Source organism: Enhydra lutris, unplaced genomic scaffold (assembly GCF_002288905.1).
Source record: "Enhydra lutris kenyoni isolate GAN:26980312 unplaced genomic scaffold, ASM228890v2 scaffoldscaffold17, whole genome shotgun sequence".
NCBI classification, from domain to species: domain Eukaryota; kingdom Metazoa; phylum Chordata; class Mammalia; order Carnivora; family Mustelidae; genus Enhydra; species Enhydra lutris.
The window spans coordinates 10635306-10647709 of NW_019154101.1; the positions used below are offsets into that span (position 1 = coordinate 10635306).

At 55.7% G+C, this 12404-nt stretch overlaps 1 protein-coding gene across 2 annotated transcripts in view; it reads left to right on the forward strand.

Annotated features, from left to right (window-relative positions):
- The first annotated feature begins 509 nt into the window (after positions 1-509).
- The window catches only part of LOC111147610 (MAM domain containing glycosylphosphatidylinositol anchor 1), a 53068-nt gene continuing 41173 nt past the window's right edge, over positions 510-12404 (forward strand). For both annotated transcript variants that reach the window (XR_002640643.1, XM_022503765.1), the window contains exon 1: positions 510-679. Coding sequence is in view for 1 of the 2 variants with exons in the window: in XM_022503765.1 (XP_022359473.1) it covers positions 613-679 (67 nt within the window). In the remaining variant the exon portion in view is untranslated. The remainder of the gene's footprint in view (positions 680-12404) is intronic.

The window sequence follows — 12404 nt, forward strand, 5'->3', positions numbered from 1 at the left end:
TGCTCCCCCGCTCAGGAGGGCCGGGTCCGGGTCCGGAGCTCCTTCGCCTCCGGGAGGGCGCCCAACCTGGCCCCCCTGGGTCGGGCTTCTGAGACCCCAGCACCTGCCGCAGGACTGGAGACAGCGGATTAACCCCGAGCGAAGCCCCGGCCTTCCCGTCCCGGCTCAGCGGAGGGGCGTCCCCTGGGCGGGGAAACGACAAGTTTGTCAGTCGTCGGTGGCCTGTTGGATCGAAGAGTCCCCGCTGCCGCAGAGGGGTTCCTGGGGCCCAGCACACGGAGAAGACAGCCCTGGGGACCCGGGGCGGATCGGCCGCCGGGCTCCTCGGGCCGGGGCGCTGGCTGCTGAGCCGGGCGCGCCAAGGCACCCGGGGCCGGGCCAGCGCCCCCTGCGTCCCCACGCGGGCAGAGGCCCCGCGGGAGGAGAAACCCGGGTCGCCGCCGCCGCCACCGCCGCCTCCCCAGTCTCCTGGTCTCCGTCGCCGCCGCCGCCCCCTCCGTCGCCTCTCGGGGGAAGGGGGGACGCAGGGGGCATCGCGGGGCCCCGGCGGATGCGCCCCCCGCCACCTCTCGGGCTGCGCCGCCTCGCGGGGATGAAGCACCGGCCGTGAAGATGGAGGTGACCTGCCTTCTACTTCTGGCGCTGATCCCCTTCCACTGCCGGGGACAAGGAGTCTACGGTAAGAGCCCGCGTCCCTCTCTAAGCGGGCTTAGCACCGCGCGGAAACTTTGCAAGAGGCGCAAAGTGCGCGCTGCCGGGGTTTGGTGGGGACCCTGGCTGGGACTCTGGAGTGGATGCCGGGGTCCCCGCCCTTCTCTGGGCGTGAGATCGAGCTAGCTGTTTCGGAGCACGGAGACGGGTCGTTGGGTCTGGCGTGAAGCGGGGGATGCCAGGGGGAGGTGGCCACTTCCCCAAACCTTGCCAGGGGCAGGAGTGACTCGGAATCCTTGAGAGCACCCAGTCGGCTCGCGAGATCCCAACAGACCCCAGACCCGGGCCTGGAGCAGCGACTTGCACGGAAACCTAGTCCTACCCTGGCTCGGCCTCCGGAGTAGAAGCCAAGCGATGCACGATCCGGAGTTGTGCGCGGCTGGCGGGTGAGCTGGCTGCCGGCACCGCGGCCGGGCGGCGGGCTCGCCTTCCCCGCTCTCGCTGAGGCTTCGCTGCTTTTCACTCGCTTCTTGACGGCAGGAGCGGATGCTAGCATCCCCTGGATTGGGCGCCTAAAACCCCGGCATCCGTTTTCAAATCTAGCCTGAGCCAGTTCTTCCTGTCCCCGGTTCCCAGCTACAAAACCCCAGCCCCACCTTCCTTCTCCCCGAGCGCACACACGGACACATTCAGCCACCGTCCCCGGGAAACGCAAACACGGCACGCACCGATCCGGCTACGTGTTCAAACTCTGCCTCCTGCCATGCAGCTCTGCTCCTACGTCCCTACGCCCCCGTTGTCCGGCGCTTAGGGGACTCCGGCTGGGTGTCCCTTCTCCTGTCCCTCCAGAGAGTGTTCCCTGGGGAAAGGTCCCGAGAGCGGGCATCGTCTGTTCACGATGGCCCAGAGCTCTCCCCTCTCAGGAACCCCTCCCTCTGAGTTCTAGCAGCCTTCAGTACCTTGACCTTATACACAAAAAAAGTCCGCCTCGGGGCTCAGTGGCCCTTACTTTGCCTTCTCCTGACTGCAGGGTGTCCCTGTGGGTCACTTTGTAATCCTGTGTAGCTGGGGTGGGGAGAGGTCCTTGTTCCTCTTCCCCAGGGCCTGATTGTTCATCTTTAGATCAGGGAAGAGTTTGACCTGTTCTGTGGGCTTGGAGGCAGAGGCATTGTCCCCCCCAGCTGCCCCCCACCATGCCCCCCCCAGATGCCAGCCTCAGATGCCGATGCTAAATGCTCCCTTCTGGGGGTGCCTGGCCCTGCTGTGCCTCCCAGAGGCAGGGGTGTCCTGAGGGGTGTCTGGGAGTTGACGTGCTCCCTGCCCTGCACAGTTAGCTGGCTTGGGCTTAATTCCCTGGGGAGGCAGGTCCAGGCATCTGGCCAAATTCTGCTTCTTAATTAGTTTGTGTGTCTCTTACTGCCTGGTCCTTTACAGAGGCCAGAAGAGGGAAGGGGGAGGAAGAGCGGAGTGGGGACTGGGAGGGGGGATTGTAGGGAGGAGGCCACTGAGCTGGCACCAGAGGCCTCCCCAAGGCAAAGGAAGACACCTGGGACTTGGGGGGGGGGGCAGGGGTCCTCTATCTTCTTTCTCCCCAAGGGTTCCTCATAGCCTCATTGCCTCAAGAGCTGGCCTAAGGAGAGATGTCACTGAGGCCTTTGCCTCCTGCTCCCCGTACCCCAGGGGCTCTGAGAGTGACAGAGACCCCTATACCCTGCTTTCTATCCTCTACCCTGCTCCTACCTCCAAGTGCTCTTGGGTGATCAGGCCAACCTATCTCCTGGCCATCCCTCTCCTCCATCCCCTCCAGTGTCCAGCCTTCTCCAGGGCTGCACAGGGCCGGTGTTGAGGAAGCTCCTGTGAGCCTAGCCTGGAAACCCTAGCAATGAGGGTGGGGAGGCGGGAGGGATGGGAGGCATAGGGTTAGTGATGTCTGCGGGCCCTGATTTCAGAGGCCTTGGGGTGAGGATTTAGCCTTTGGTTTATCTGCCCCCTATTTTCTGTAGTTTCTCCTCCCTCATGTGCCTGAGTCTCCCTTTTCGTTGCTGTCCACTGGGAACAAATCAAGGTGAGCTGGGTGTACTGGGGCTAACCCTGGCCCTGGGGTGACAGCGCCTTTGGGGCGTTGGCTCCGGAGAAGCCTGGGGCCTCAGGGGAATTGCAGAGTGGAGCTCTGTCTTCGTTGAGGTCGATGGAGTGAGGTGAGGATCTAGTGTGAGAAGGAAGATGGCAAGAGGCTGCTGAGTTCTTTGTGATGCTAGAAGCTTTGGCCAGACTCAGCAGAAGCGGGAACTATTGTAGGCCTGTAGTTCTTCTGCCCCCCAATTTCCCTCTCTGGCCGAAGCAGATGAAGCAACTCGAGGAAGAGTAGAGTGTCGGGGTGAGGAGTGATCACTTGTGTCCATCATTGTATCCTGGCATCCAACATGGCACCGGGCACGCGGAGAAGCTGGGCAAACATTTGCTGCGGGAATGAGGGGCCGTGGTTGGGGGGAGGTTGAGGAAATGCTTTTTGAAATTCTTTCCCCGCAAGAAGTCAGTCTAGGATGTTTTCCAGCAGGGTAGGGGGACACATTCTGAGGGTCTCTGCTTAGGAACAGTCCCAGAGCCCTAGGCTGACAGCCTAGGGGGCCTCAGGGAGAAGAGAAAAGAAGCCGATAGCCCGGGAGCAAAAGAAAAGGCACAAAAGAACGCAGTGTGTCCTGGGGAGGGCCCATGTGGCTGAAGGAGGGCCAGATTAACAGGGAAGCTGAACAGCTAAACTGAGGAGCCAGAGGAAGAGCAGGAGGACGTGGAAGGCAAAGCCGGCAGGATCTAGCCTGGGCCATGGGTCTCTGTTGAGGCTGGCAGGATGCCAGTACCCAGAGCCCTATACTCCGCTTCCCGCTGAGGGTCCTCTTGCTGGCCCTGAGCTCTGCTGTTGGGCTGGAAAGTGTGCTCAGTCTGGCCAGGTGGCTTCCCTTCTTTGGGGCGCAGATGCTCTAGCAGCCGCATACTGGACCAGATGGTCCATTTGGAGCCGATCCCCTCTTCCCTCCCTGCCTCCCAATCTCCTGGCTCCGTGGTGGAGCCTGTAATTTGTTTTCTGGCTCGTGAGGGGGGTGGGCTGGCCCCAGAGGCCTACTTCTGGGGCAGAGTCAGTCACCAGGTGATGGAGGAGGAGTCCCCTGCATGTGGATAGCATCAGAAATCACCCTCTCCTCCATCCCGGCTTCCTTTCCTCACCTAGCTGCCGGACTTCCAGCCAGGGCAGGTCAGTGGGATTCCTCTCCCTTACAGAAACACAACAAACCCCTGGATTATTTAATATTCAGGAGTAGGAATTGACATTATCCTTAAGACAGGTTGTTTGCAACTTACTGGTGGAAGTCAAAATATTTCACCAAAGGTGTCATCAGAAACTACTATCCTATGCTAATTTTTGTGGGAACATGAAGACAGATGTTGAATAATTTGACAAGAGCAACATAGCTTACAGAATTATCACCAAGTCAGGTTTTTTCCCCCTCTTCTGAGGGGTGCACAGAAGGAATTTCAGGAAGTGGGTCTCCCAGTGCCATCTTCTGGGTGTTGATCTGCGTGTGGGCACTCGGGATTTTTTTTACTAGAGTTTCTGCCACATGCCTTGAGACTGGCTGTCCGTATCTAACTCTCCCCCTGGAGAAGGCATGGCATTGGAAGATTCTGTTAGGGTTAACAGAAGGCTTGGAGTTTTCTAAATGTCCTCAAGAAGGTTCAAACCTCCTTCCTCCTTCTTTCTTCCCAGTTATAGAAATTGCGTGAGGGAAAGACAGGGCCTTGTGACTGCAAAGGGGGCTGGTTTGTTTGCCTTGCTAGCACTGTCTCCCCGCCCCCCTCCACCTCCCCCCTCCCCCAATGAAGTCGTGGCTTCCTGCTGAGCCAGCCTGAGGGCTCCGCAGGAGCAGGCTAGAGGGCCCCACTTCAGGTCAAGATTGGCATGATGTCCCATTCCACCCTGCAGGCTGGAAATCTGTGTTTCCTGGTGTGGTGGGGGCTCTGGTGAGGGGGTGGTTAGAGAGGACGTTATTACCCAGGAAACCACCCCTGAGAGGGTATGCTGGGGCCATGCCAGGGGTCCACCTGTAATTGGCCAGGCTTGGCTGTGAGTTGCTGGGGCAGGGTGGCAAAGCCTCATTTAGAGCCTGGTATGAGCTCTGCTTTGCTAGAACAGGGAGGAACAGGCGGGGTGGGGTGAGGGGGTGCTCCGGAGGGAGAATGGAGGGAGCTAATCACAGCCGCCAAGGCCCAGCAAATGAATGATGCAGGAAATCAATATGTGGGGGAGGGAGTGGAAATCCGGGCAGTGGTAGCAGCCCTGGCTTCTCCAGCTGCCCCGGAGGCATGGGTGGGCCTGGGAGGAGTGGGACAGGCTGAAGTGTGGAGGACCCCTCTTGGCCATCTCCCTGCCCTCCCCCATGACTACTCTAGGTCCTACCCCACCCCCCACCCCAGCCCACCCACCACCTGCTTTCCATCTCCATGTTGGGTCAGTAGATGCCCCTGCAACACAGGGGGCCTGGGAGATAAGACCTCAGGTCTCTCAGTCCCAGCAGAGCCTTGCCCTGCCCCCTACGGTCCTGTGGACATCTGAGCCCGACTCTCCCCAGGTGCAGGGGAGTTTGTGCAGCAGCCTGGGAACGCTGCCCTCTGCGGCTGGCACTGCCACTCCAGATGTGACCAGTAGGGGGAGGGCTTGGCCACCACATTGCCGTTCTGGGGCTCCCTGGGCCTCAAGCCTCCCAGTGGGATGAGAGTCCTCAGCTTGGGGTCCATGGGGGGTCCCTAGGGCCTTCTGAAGATCTGGACCCCCTACACCTCCACCTCCACCCAGTGTCCCACGGCACTTAGCTGTGGCCAAAGCCACACTTTCTGCACCCTCTGCCACAGGAGAGCTCTGTGGAGGGGCTCAGCTCGGTGGGACCCTGCCCAGGTGGGGCTTTGTGCTGAGCAGGGACCGTTGTCCCTGCAGAGCTGCCTCTTTGTGAACCTGGGGTGTGGCCCCCGTTCTTCGTCTTCCTCCCCTTCTCAGAAGATTCTGCTTTGCAGACACACATCTGCCGGTGGCGGGAGCTGGGTATGAAGGGCCCGCCCGATGGCATTTCATTGCTGATATGGGAGGCGAGAGCAATGCTTAACACAGAGGAATCCTTTTTAAACAATGACATCTCTTTTCCCCAAGTCAAAGAGTAACATGTAACAATCAGAGAATATATACAATTATAAGGAAGTAAGTAAAATTCGAAGCCCCGCCATGCATCTGGTGATGGTTTTTCCAGGCAGCCTTTTGTGGTTTTAACAACAATCAGTCCTTTATAGGCGCGTAAATGCCATCTGCCTCCTCACTGTTTCCATGCCGCTGCCTCCTTTGATTCCCGTAAAGTTCTGAGAGGTCAGCACAGCAGGTCCTCTTGTCCCCATTTAAGAGCAGAGGAAATGGAGGCTCCAAGACTTTAAATGACCTGCTCAAGGTTAGCCAGCTGGTAAGAAGTGGCTCTGAGACTCCATCCCAGGGGACCCTCTGATTTGGTGATAGGAAGAAGGGAGGTTCTGCCCTCAAGGAGAAGGGGAGGGAGTTACATACAAGATTGTTCCTGATGATCTTGGCTAAGGGCAGATAAAGAACTGGGAGTTCAAAGGGGAAGGAAGTTGCTCACAAGGCCTCGTGAAGGGGACATTTGAACTGGCTTGGCAAACAGAAGTAAGGACTGAGAAGGGCATTGCAGGCGGAGGGCTCGTTGTGGCAAAGGCATATGGAGGATAAAGACCCTGGTGTGTGTGGGGAGTAGTGAGTCACTCCTTCGGGCTGGAGCAGAGACTGAAAAGGAATGGGCAGTTAGAGCTGGAACAGCGAAGGAATGATAATAACAACCGCTCATGTTTCCTGCCCAGGCTGAGATCACAAATGTGTATTGTCTTTAATCCTCACCACCGAGCCCCCCACCCCCTCCCGCCAGTGAGTGAGTCATCGTCAGCCCCTTTTACCAAAAAGTAAACTGAGGACTCAGGAAGATGAAGTTGCTGGTCTAAGTGACAGAACTGGGCTCAAACCCAGAGCTGAATCAGAACCTGTGCTTGGGTGGAGTAGGCTGGAATCCTGGGTGTGTGGGAGAAGCTACCAGGAAGGTCTTGAGCAGAGAAATGGGCTGACGTGTGCCATCCCTCAGGCCTTTGTGCAGCTAGCTGTGTGTGTTTTAAAGAGGATATGACCAGGAGAAGGGCAACTGGCCAGGAGGCCCTGCCATTGTCCAGGGAAGCCATAGGGAGAACTTGATCCCGGGTGGTGGCAGGGAGGATGGGCAGGAGGGAGTGGGTACAAGAACTGTGGTCATTCAACAATCATGTGATTGAAGGCTCTGGATGGAACATTTGAGATGTCTGGTGGGAGAAGCAAGCTCTTAGTCTCTGAGCGTTTGCATTCAAACCGAGGAGAGACAGGCAGTAAATAAGGAACAAGTCTATAATGCATCGTACGGTGATGGGCTGGGGGAAAAGGGTAAAGGAGTCAAGGGGACAAGGAGTGGTCACCTGCGGTTCAAGTTGAAATACAGTGGCTGGGAGGCCTCCTGAACAGACATCTGAAGAGGCTGAGGGAGGAGGAGGCCCAGTGGGTGTCTGCAGGACGTATATTCCAGGAGGGGAAGAGCCAGGGTGAAGACTGTGGAGTAGAAGCATGCCTGGCCTGTTTAGCAGCAAGGAGGCGTCCTGTATGGCTGGAGCCCAGTGAGCAATGGGGAGACCAGAAGGACAGAGTTAGGGGGTTAGTGGGGCCAGATTGTTGGCAGTCTTGTATTCTGTTGGCTTGTATTCTGATGAGGGGAGCCATGGGAGGGTTTTGAGCAGGAGAGGGACATGAACTGACACCTTTTAGAATCCCTCTGTCTGCCCTGGAGAGAATAGATGTAGGGGGTTGGGCGTGGGGGAAGGGATCCACTTAGAGATTGTTGAAAAAGGCAAGAAATGAAATGATACAATCATTAACTTCCAAAAGTGCTTCTGGAAGAGCATAGGCAAGATCTGGGGCTGAAGATGGCCCTCGCGCCATGGCGGTGAGGTACAGCAAAGGCCGTGGGAGTCAGGCGAGTCTGCGGCAATGGGGTGATGTAGTTAAGAGTTGGGACTTCTGGGTAAGAAACCAGGTGCGAACCCCAGCTCTGCCCTGCACTGGCCACGAGAGCCCGAGAAGTTACCTCAGCTAAGGCATGGCTTTTCTGCTTGTCGGATAGAGACAGCTGAATCCACTGCGTGGGTTTGTGACAAGCAGGCAGTGAGACAGCCTGGGAGGCCCCGAGAGCCACGCTCGGCTCTCAGCCCGGCCCCAGTGCATCGTTTTCTTTTAACGACGATGCCAGTGCAGTTTTGAACTCCATGGGATCCCGGTGTGGGATTTTGGAAGAGATGCTGGCGGGGTAAATAGACCTAAGTGTTCATGCTCAGGTGAGAGGGAGGTTTGCACGTCTGGTTTTCTGTGCACAGGACCATGTGGGCCGAAATCGTGAATGGACTGAAACTGCCAGGGCGGAGAGAGCAGAGTGAGGGGCACTGGGCTGAGACCAGCACCCTGGGGTGTGGGAGGCCTGAGAAGAAACAGAGTGGGTGGCATCAGGGAGGTAGGAGGAGACCCAAGAGGGGTCAGGGACAGGAAAGTGAGAGGGGATGGAGTCGGTGGGAGCCGAGGTGGAGGAGGAGAGAGAGCAAGGGCCGTCTGGGGACTGGGGCTTTGGCAGCTAGGCAGCTGCAGCCGTGAGTAGGGCTCCCTGAGATCCAGCAGGACTCCTCTGGGGACTTTATGAAAACACAGATGCTGGGCGCCTGGGTGGCTCAGTGGGTTAAGCCGCTGCCTTCGGCTCAGGTCATGATCTCAGGGTCCTGGGATCGAGTCCCGCGTCGGGCTCTCTGCTCAGCAGGGAGCCTGCTTCCCTCTCTCTCTCTCTCTCTGCCTGCCTCTCTGTCTACTTGTGATCTCTCTCTGTCAAATAAATAAATAAAATCTTTAAAAAAAAAAAAAAACACAGATGCTGACTCAGTGGATCCGGGACTAGGCGGAGAGTCTGCGTCTAACCAGCTCCCAAGTGCTGCCCATGCCACTGGTCCACGTTGCTCTTTGAATACCAAAGGCACCCAGGACTCAAATGGCTTGGGTTAGAAGGCCAAGTAGGTAACATGTTGCCTGGGTGGGACTCTGGCCCAGGAGCTTCGCCTCTGAGCCTCCAGTTTCCCTCTCTGGCAGGCTGGTTCGGGCCTGCCCGCCTCTTGGGATTACAGAGTAGCCCGACAGTAATAACCTTCTGTAAGCTCTCAGGCGAACTCTGGGGACTCTGTTTCCCGGGAGCAGAGGGGGTGGCAGGCAGATGGTAGGGGAGCCCCAGGAGTGGGTGGCGTGTGGAAACGGGAGGTGCAGGCTGCGCTTTTGAGAAAAGTGGCAGGCTGGGGAGGGCCTGCACAGCAGTGTCTGCTCCCCAGACCCGGCCTTCTGCCTTCGGGAAGCTGGGGCTGCAGGGGCGGGTGAGCCCCATCGGTGGGTAGTGACTTGGGCAAGCAGGAGGGTGCTGCTTGGCCAGCTTTGCAAATTCCACCCCAGGCTCTTGTTGGTTCCAGAAAGTCAGCTGAAATAGACGTTGATTATCTGGAGGGTTGGAAGTTGTGTAGAGAGGTGGTTCTCAACCCCAGGGGCATGTCAGAAACCACCTGGAGAGCTTTTCCAACGACAGATGCATGGCTCCACCCCCAGACCTCCAGAGTCAGAGACTCTGCAGGTGGCGTCAAGGCACCTGCCTTGAAAGAGCTCTCCGTTTAATTCTTGGGCACAGCTGGTGTAGACCAGGCATCCGAATGTGTCAGGCCCAAACAGATGTCTTCTTCCCTTGGGCTTTCTGAGGGCATTTCTGGGTTTTTCAGGTCACCGCCCAAGCTTTGTTTTAGCCAAGCTCATCTGGACCCTGGGGTCTTTAAAAACAACAACAAAAACAACCACCACCACCCATGCTTGTTATTTTGTAAATGATGAGCAGGAAGGCTTTCTAGTTTAACAGTTCTAACTGGCAAGTCCAGGTCGTGGGCTTGGGAGACCGGCCCCTCCCCCTGCTTAAAACCGGGGGATTTCCAGTCCTGAGCCTCGAGAGCCAGAAAGACACTGCCCCAGAAACTGTTTTCATTGATTTTCAGTAGGTAAATTCTGTTACCGTTTTGAAATGTTGCCCTGTTGTTTATCCTCTTCTCTTTTTGGTTTAGAGAAAATGAAAATTTCAAAGCTGGACCACATCACGGCCATTCAGTGTAAACCAAGTAAATATTTAATATTAGAGTATCTGCTAGGTGTCTGGACGGGTGGTGGGTGCTGAGGCTGCAGAGGTGAAGGTCACCTGCCTCCAAGGAGCTCACAGGGAGACGGGAGAATGTAGTCTTTTCCAAGCCCTCATTTTGTAGGTGCAGAAGCTTGAGTGACTTGTCCAAGGCTGTACAGTTAGTAGGTAGTGGAGTAAGGATTTGAACTCAAGCCTGCTTCGTGCCAACCCTAGTGTCAGCCAGCTTTCCCACGTGTGAGGTTCCTGAGGGCAGTATCTGGTCATTTTTTTGTTCCCTAACCTGTGTTGTGGAAGACGGGTTGGCTGATGGGAACAGCGTGAGGACCTTCGGTCCTATATCAGATAAACATCACATTCTGTTGCCAGGAACAAGACCCGACTACAGAGCCTCCAACAAAATAAAGCTGACCTTCTTAAGTCAAGAGGTAGGCTCTCCATGACTGCTATGGTGACTCCTTGGCCACTAGAGATCCAGACTCCTTCCATCTTATTCCTCTGCTCTCCTTCTTAAGAGTGGTACGTCTCAAACTCTGCCACATGTTAGAATTATCCAGTGAGTGTTTAAAAATCCCAATGCCTATGTCATACGTCATACCAATTAAATCAGAATGTCTGGGAATGAGAACCAGGCATCAGCATATAAATATATTTTTAAAGGACTCCAGCCATAGAGTGTTTTTGCCTCATTGTTGCCAAAGGGCTGCTGGGGCTTAGCCATCACGACACATTCCAGGCAGGAGGAAGGGAGAAATATTTAAAAGGGTGGACCTACCTGGTGAGTCAGCTTCTGTTAAATAACTTTTCCAGGAGCCCCCCTCCCAATGACTTCTGCATACATCTCATTGGTTAGTCTCAGCTGCAAGGGAGACTGAGAAATGTAGTCTTTTAGAAGGGCACATTCTCCCCCAAGAAAACATGAGGTTTGGTTAGAAGGGGAGAATGGATATTGGGTAGGTAATGAATAGTCTTTACCACAAATCCCCACCTCAGGGCCAGTTGGCATTTCTTGAAATGAGAAAGGATTTAGACGGATGTGAACGCTGCTCTCACCCCTCCCTGCCAGCCTGGCTCAGGTGGGGTGGGTGGCTCTGGCTGCTCTGAGGTTGCCCAGAAGGATCCTCAGAGAAGACCAAGAGGCACAGGAAAGAGACAGACATTCATGAGGGGTCCTGCTTCCCATCTGCATTTGTTCCCTCCCCCTCCCCCCACCACTCAGGCTTGCCCGAGGTTGTTCATTTCTGCTGCTTGGTACCCCTTTCCACTAGCAAGTGGCTTCTTTGAGTTGTAGCCACGGAAGAGCTCTGAGGATCTTTCTGATTTTTAGACCAGAAACTGGGGATCCATACTGGAAGCTGGGGGACTGTACTATAGAAATGACAATCTAGCTCATCTTCCTGTCAGACCCACACCTACCGCACTGCTGTTTGCTCAGTGTCTTTCTGGTCCTTGTTTCTGGAACTTCTCATTGTCTGACCTTGTTTCAACTTGCCATAACATAGTCTCTAACAGAAAGATTCAGGAGCTGAGGCCTCTGAGCTGACCTTGAACATCTGTTTGGCCCTGAGATTTTTCCCATATGTGATTCTTAAGACATCAGGAGGGTAGAGGTAGGGAGCTGGATTCCGGTGGCCTCATGTACCTGTGTCTGGTTCTAGGGCTTCAGTGAAATGTGGGAAGACCTTGGGGAAGTCAGTTTAACTCCCAGTAAAATACATAGGCTCACAAGGCACGCTGGAGGTGGCAAGGCCTGACTTCCCTGTCCTTTCTGGAATAAGGCCACAGGGTAGATAGTGGGAAGGCCATGAGATGGGGACACAGCAAGGTGTGAACTCCACTTCCAGCCAGTGGCCTTTAGTGACCCAGAAGCATATCTTTGAGATTCAGTGCAGGAAGAAACTGAGACCAGTGAGGGTAAGGGGCTTGTTGAGGTCACACAGCAATTAGGTGCCAAGGCTGAAGTTAAAAGCCATGCCAAGGGACTCTATGGCTAGATCTTTTTTTTTTTAATAAAAGATTTTATTTATTTATTTGACAGAGAGAGATCACGAGTAGGCAGAGAGGCAGGCAGAGAGAGAGAAGGAAGCAGGCTCCCCGCCGAGCAGAGAGCCCAATGTGGGGCTCGATCCCAGGACCCTGGGATCATGACCTGAGCTGAAGGCAGAGGCTTTAACCCACTGAGCCACTCAGGCTCCCCTCTACATGGCATTTATAAGCTCTTCTATAGCCACAGCTTTATAATTCACCCCCCACCCCGCCCCCAGCTCCCTGCACTCCTCTCTGAACACTATTTCTATTCCCAGGCCTTTTTGTATCTGAACTATAGGATCTGGGGCTTAGTCTGGGCTCAGGACTCCGGCTTAGATGTTGGAAGCCCTTAATGGAAATCTCAAGGAGGCCCCCCTTGTGGGTAGAAGAGGCAGCTGGCTTGGCAGT